At 42.0% G+C, this 6239-nt stretch overlaps 1 protein-coding gene across 1 annotated transcript; it reads right to left on the bottom strand.

The window, feature by feature from the left end:
• Positions 1-1592: 1592 nt before the first annotated feature.
• Positions 1593-5810, bottom strand: LITAFD (LITAF domain containing). The gene is made up of 4 exons (XM_010308985.2): positions 5705-5810; positions 3440-3505; positions 2166-2325; positions 1593-1701 (listed from the first exon to the last, which is right to left on the bottom strand). Exons 1-4 carry the CDS (start codon positions 5808-5810, stop codon positions 1593-1595), a joined length of 441 nt encoding a protein of 146 aa, XP_010307287.2.
• Positions 5811-6239: the final 429 nt, after the last annotated feature.

Below are 6239 nucleotides of genomic sequence, written 5' to 3'. Positions count from 1 at the left end.
GCCGGGATTTTGTGTGCAGCCTGTGGGACAGGGCACAGGTGAATGGTGCGGTGCTTCAGAGGAAAAGCTAGTAATGGCTCTGGGCTGCTTGCTGCTACTGGACGTTTCCTCTCAGGGTCTGTGCCCAGAGTAGCTTGGGCCAGATCCGGCAGCGCTGGCCCTGGCTGTGCAAGCAGTAGAGCCTGCCTGGCTTTGGGGTGTCCTCCAGTAGTGTTCAGTGAGGAAGGTCCTTGTGTGTACCTGTGCCAGCAGCTATCGGGTATGCAAAACTGGCAAACCTCTCCTACGGCAAGTCCTGGCCCTAAGAGGAGCTTCAGGATTCAGGAGTCGCTCTTGGGAAATAGCTATTTAGGCACAGAGTTGTCTTTTTATGGCTTAAATTGACTAAATAGCTAAAACAAAGAGTTTGATCAAACTTAATGTCAGGCTAAGAGTTTTAAAGTTCTTTTAACTACATGGTATGCCCAGATGTTTCAGAGTGTGGGCAGGGTACCTCAGTAGTCATGAAACACAATGGTAGGGGTGCGACCCGAGTGCTGCGTGCCACGTGTCCCACTTGCCCACAACAATTACGGTATTCCTGTGAAAATAGTTATGATGTTAAAAGATTGAAATACAGTCTTCTGTTTATCTCTCAACAAACAGCTGCTGCTGCTGTCAGTGTTGAGCAGGGTCTAGACACCTTCTGGGCAAGTAATTACAGAGATTTGATTTTACAAAGTAAGTGACTTTGGATGAGAACTGTAAAAGTTCTCTGTAAAGCATAAAGCCTAGTACTAAGTCCTTGTTTGGGAGCTAATGCACTGTGGTGGGAAGGCAGAGAGGTAAAACAAGGGCCGTGTGGGTTTGGTGACTCTTTTCAAGCTGTGCTTGCTGGGTTTTTTTTAATATTTTTTTTCTTTAAATGTTTGGTATTGGCTTAGTTCCTTAATGTAAATGGGGTGCCCCAGTCTGACCTGCATCTCTGCTCTGGATGCAATGGGTCATGGAACCAATGTAGACAAGAGATGTTTTGCCAGTATTGCTAACAATACAGGTTTATTTTCTTACCTCATATATAACACAATAAAGATAGTCTCATAACTTAGCATTTCATTAATAAATTATCACCTACACTGTACCACCCACGGCCCCGCAGGGGTAGGTCCTGTACGAAGAAGAGCAGAGAGAAATGAAATCCCGACCAGTCAGTTCCAGTGCATAGAAGGTAAATGCTTCTCTAAAATGTGCATGTCCAAACCTCTCAGTTACTGGTGGGTTGAAAAGTGCAGAAGAGTCTGTGCCCCAGCTGGGTTGGAGATTTGAAAGGAAGAAGAGTGGTGCTGAAGTACTCACTAGCTGGTCATTTCACAGCTCAGGACAATGATTCAAATAGAGCATAAATTCAAGTGACACTGTAAATTAGTCTTCAAGGCTTTTTGTTTTAAAGTCAGTCCAACCACGTGGTAAACTCCAGATGGATTCACCAGCAGGGGAGCTGCTGCAGAACCTAAGCCTACTCCTATGTGTTTCCTAGCAGTAGTTTTACATGTGGAATCTTATGTCATTGGGAAACAGAGACTTGACATCATCTGGTTGCATAAACTTTGTTTCTATAGTCTTTTGTATCTATAAATATGAAATTGGCAGCATGGGCAGTAATGGTCTGCGTCCTTGAAGATCCTCACGAATAACGGTATGAAGCAGCATCCAAAACAGCACCTACAGCCAAAGAGGAGATGGACATGTATGGAATGATTTACTGACTCTTATTTCTGCTGGCTACATCTCTGCCTTATTCTGTCTGTCTTTTCACTGCATGAATCCACTTCATTCCTAAGTCTCTTAATATTTAAAGCATCTCCCAAAAAAAAATTGTCTTCACTGCTAACATCTTATGTATTAATCTGATTCTGAGCCTTATTCTAAACTATGGTAGGGAAGTAGACAATGTTGCACTAATTTTTGCTTGTCTTATGAAAAGTAATAACATATTTGGTTAAATTTAGCAAGTTTGCATCCCCTGTAGCCATGATGACCATATCTAGTATGGACAGACTGACCTCTTTCCAAGTAGAGGAGAAGGGCAAACTGTCTATCTAAGCACTAGCCAGAACTTTATTTTTCAATTACTCTGTTTTAACCTTCTGCTATGAAGAATCTTCAAAGTATACATGAAAGCTTACCCAACCATACACATGGTGGTGCACAGAAGGTAAGACAGTCTGCCCAGTCTGTAGGTGACCTGTGTGGTGATGTGCTGGCGGCAGGAAGGGCATATTGTGGATGTTGGTTTGCTTGAGAAGATTCCTGCTACGATGATTGGAGGCTGAGACACCAAGTAAACTGAGTTCAAGAGGAAATGAGAAAGCAGCAAAATTAGAAGCACAGTCTTAACTGGAGAATGTATGTTCTTAACGATCTAGAGGCACCTAATCACTATTACTGATTTCAAGTATATTCATAAGAACCACTGCACTGCTTGTTCTATGTATCCCAATATGCTGCTTTGCCCAGCAGCCAGTATTTACTTGGATAAGGACATATACAGGGAATTGTTTATGCTAATCCCCATAGTCAGGCAGTCTCTACCACCCACTGGCAGATGTACTTTGACACTGAGAATGTATCTTCTGATATTTAAAATAATATGAAAATGCATGTTCTCCCTGAAGAAGAGATTTGAAGGATATGGAGGAGCTTTCTGAATCAACTTTTCAGTAGTTACAAGAAATTCATGGAAGTAGTTACTCTAACATACAGATATCATCAGTCAGATGCTGCTGCTGTCCCAGTAAAGTCTGTAGGTGCCCTCATGTTTTTTCAGTCTGGACCTGAGTCTCTCATACTCCTTGAGGGGTGTGCCCCTTGTGGGTACATGAAGGGTATTTTTTCAGAAATGTTTTCAGTGAAAAAATACCATTTTAAGCATCCGAAAACAAGTTTAGGGTACATCTGCATTGTAGCCTGAACCAAAACTTCAGGAATGGGAAGATATTGTCTGTTAGATAGATAGGATATAGCGTATCTGACTTTAATTGCCTCCTGGTCTCAGGGGGATTTAAAAATATGTCTCCTTCCCTCCTGTAAGAGATGTTACTTGACTTCTTTGAAGCCTTTCCTCAGTGTCTGCTTTGAGCTTCTCTACTTCCATAAAGGTGACTAGAACAGGAACAATGAAATAAACTGGACTTACAATGATTTCTTCTGAAAGTCCTAGCTCCTGGCTGTTTTTTTTAAAAAAAGGATGCTTCTGTAGATTGGCTAATGCTGGAACAATGAGACTGAGCTTCTCGCCTTAGTTTATCTTCCAACATTTCTAGAGAAATCTTTCAGCTTCTTAGTTTGTCATTGGGTCAGAAAACTCCATCTTCTCTGTTGATTTTAAAACTAAAAGCATTTCACTTTTGTTACCATGTACAACCACAAATGTTGTCAGAAACAGTCCCCTGGCACTTACCTGGTTGCTCAAGTGTGGCTGTTTCTCGACAGGAGTAAGGTGGGGGAGAAGGATATTCGTAACCCCCTATGCAAAGAAAAACAGCAAAACGTAAAAATGCATCCAGCTTGTGCCTCCTGAAACCCTGGCTGGAGACTGGATGAGAGGCTGCCTGGGGAGATGCCTTGCAGGGGAGACCTGACATGGCTCAGCAAAGTACAGGACAGGGAAAAAACGCTACTGGATTGATTCATGGGTTTTTAAAGCGAAAAGACCCTACAGTGCCTAGCTAGACTCACTTTCTATATAACATAAGCTGAGAAACCAAATTGTTTTTTCAACACAAAAGCAGTAACTGCATCTATTCCAGCATAACATTGGAATAATACTTGGTCTTAATTTAAGGACTCCGTTGATAAAGGATCCACAGTGCCTCTAACTAGTTTTAGTGATTACTACTCTTACTATTAGTATTTAGAGCCTTTTTTCTAGTTTGAATTTTATCTGCCTTCAGCTTCCAGCCAAGGAATTTCATCATACCTTTTGTTCTAGAAAATAGTTAAATATAAGGGTAAGGGAGAAGGGAAGCTGAATGCTAAGACACGTCATGCTTTTTTACTTCTCTTACTAATCTTGCAAACTAAGAATGCAGTCAGCATACCTGAGCATGAAATAAATGAATGTATTTAAAAGTACATTCATAAATATGTTCGAAATGAATTAATGTATAAAACTTTACAGCCAGCTGGCACGGATGTGGTATCAAACTACCAGAGCAGTCTGCAGCAGGAGGACAGTCCCTACAGGAAGTCCTGTTTGGTCAAGCCCACACAGCATCAGAGCAACCCTCACCCTCAAGCAGAGCAGCCCTGATGTGGAATTCCAGCCTGCACCGCTGAGCCTTTCAGAAACAATGTGAGTCCAACGAGGGAGTAAGCCCAGAGGGGTACAAAATGGGATGCAAAACTGGAATTTTCCAGAGTGAGACAAAATACAATAGCAAAGTTGAAAAAACGTTAGCAATGTTTCCTTGAATGGGTTGCCAGAAGTGAAAGAGATTTGCACTAGCATTTGGGTTTAATGGTGGTGGTGTGTTTAGTTTTTGGTTGGGTTTTTTTACTGTTTTTTGAAGGGGGGTTATTTGTGGAAAACCAAATTTGTAAAAAAAAAAAAGAAGTAAAGAATTTCCTTCCAATGTAGAAGAGGAATGTGCTTAGTACAAGCGAGTTATCACTCGATGTGTTTTTGTGAAGGACCCACTTCCTGTGCAAGGACAAGATGCTGCAACTCAGTGTTAGATGTGCTGAGTCCCTCTCCCTTGGTTGAGCAGCTCACAAGTGACACCTTTTTCTCCCCAACTCTTACAAGCTCTTCTGAGTTTATAAAGAGGCCAGAGAGGTCTTTGAAGACAAAAATATTTACAGAGAGCGCTGATCCGAAAATGAGTCAAGTTTAGAGGCCCATTACTGACACATCTAGCCTTATTAATCACCTTCTGATCTCCCATTCTGGTTTCTGCACCAGTCTTTTCTGTTGAATGGCAATTTCCTCAATAGCAGGAAGGTAACAAAGGTAAAATCACTGATATCTCAGTGTGTCTTTCAATGAGTGTGGGCTCGAACAGGCAGAAGACAAAGGAGTGTTGTGAGATACGTGTGTAGGTGTGAAAGTAACGCCTCGTTTCAGAAGGAAGAGCCAACCCAGGAGAGCAGCAGCTGTTGGTGCCTGCTCACAGTCATTGAGGTGAATTACCAGCACTTCGGTCATGATGTTTCCCCATGAGACAGCAGTGGGGAGGGGTTGCTCGTCCCTGTAGAACCTGGCTGCACAACTGACTAGTCTAGGGAGGGCAGCTCTGGGCAGCAGGAGCATTTGGGAAAAGGCCAGTCCTCTGGAAAACTAGATTACAGTTTGAGTAAGACATATCCCACCCATGTACAAAGTGTGCTGGCTGAACGTTTGCTCGTTAGGAATATGAAATTATTGTAGAGATACAACTGCAGTTCCTTTTCCAATAAAGCACGTGTACTTAGAAAAATTATTAACTAAACCAACAAAAATATTTTTTTGCCATTTTAAGTGGTGTTTGCGTTAGGAGCTCATACTAGCTTGCCTACCCCAACCCTGGGTTTTATATGCTAGCACAGGTGCTTTCTAAACCCATCCTGTCCTGGGAAAGCTGGGCCCCTTATGAGCCGGCTCAGGAGTGCTCTGGAAACCAACTATCAATGTTTGCCATACAAATAGGGTGCTCTTTCTAAAAACCCCCTGGTGAAGCCTACTTACCCTCTTGGCTGCAGTACTCTGGTGCAGAGGGTTCTTGCATGTAGGGTTCACGATGTGGTTCATACATTATCATAGGAATTTCCACACATACTTTCTCGTTAGCCATCTCTGCAGTTCACCTGCCAAAAGCAGTGCAAAATAAAATCTACTGTAAGTGACTTTCAGTGCCCTGTGTTTGCCAATTCCTGATTCTATAATTCCTAGTTCTCACACTCAGAGTTTACTTAGAGGAAAATTAGCAGTTCTCATATTCTAGCTTTTTTATAGACTGAAGTGCAGTCAGTACCTGTTACACTTCATGATGAGGAAGATGGGAAAGGAGAGCAGAAAATACCATCTTTATATATTTCTTTGTGCTGGAAAGCTAAAAATGTTCGCCCACAAAACACACTCTTCAAAGTGTGTAAACTCGTGACTGAAAGCGTTACCTTTGCAGAAAAGTTAACCTAATTTTTTTCTATGGATTGTCAAAATAATCAAGGGGAAGAGCACACTTTGGAGCACCTGTGAAAAACTTTCATATGTCATTAAGTCA

The sequence above is a fragment of the Balearica regulorum genome, chromosome 15, assembly GCF_011004875.1.
Source record: "Balearica regulorum gibbericeps isolate bBalReg1 chromosome 15, bBalReg1.pri, whole genome shotgun sequence".
Taxonomy (NCBI): domain Eukaryota; kingdom Metazoa; phylum Chordata; class Aves; order Gruiformes; family Gruidae; genus Balearica; species Balearica regulorum.
This window is presented reverse-complemented; position numbering and strand designations above follow the sequence as displayed.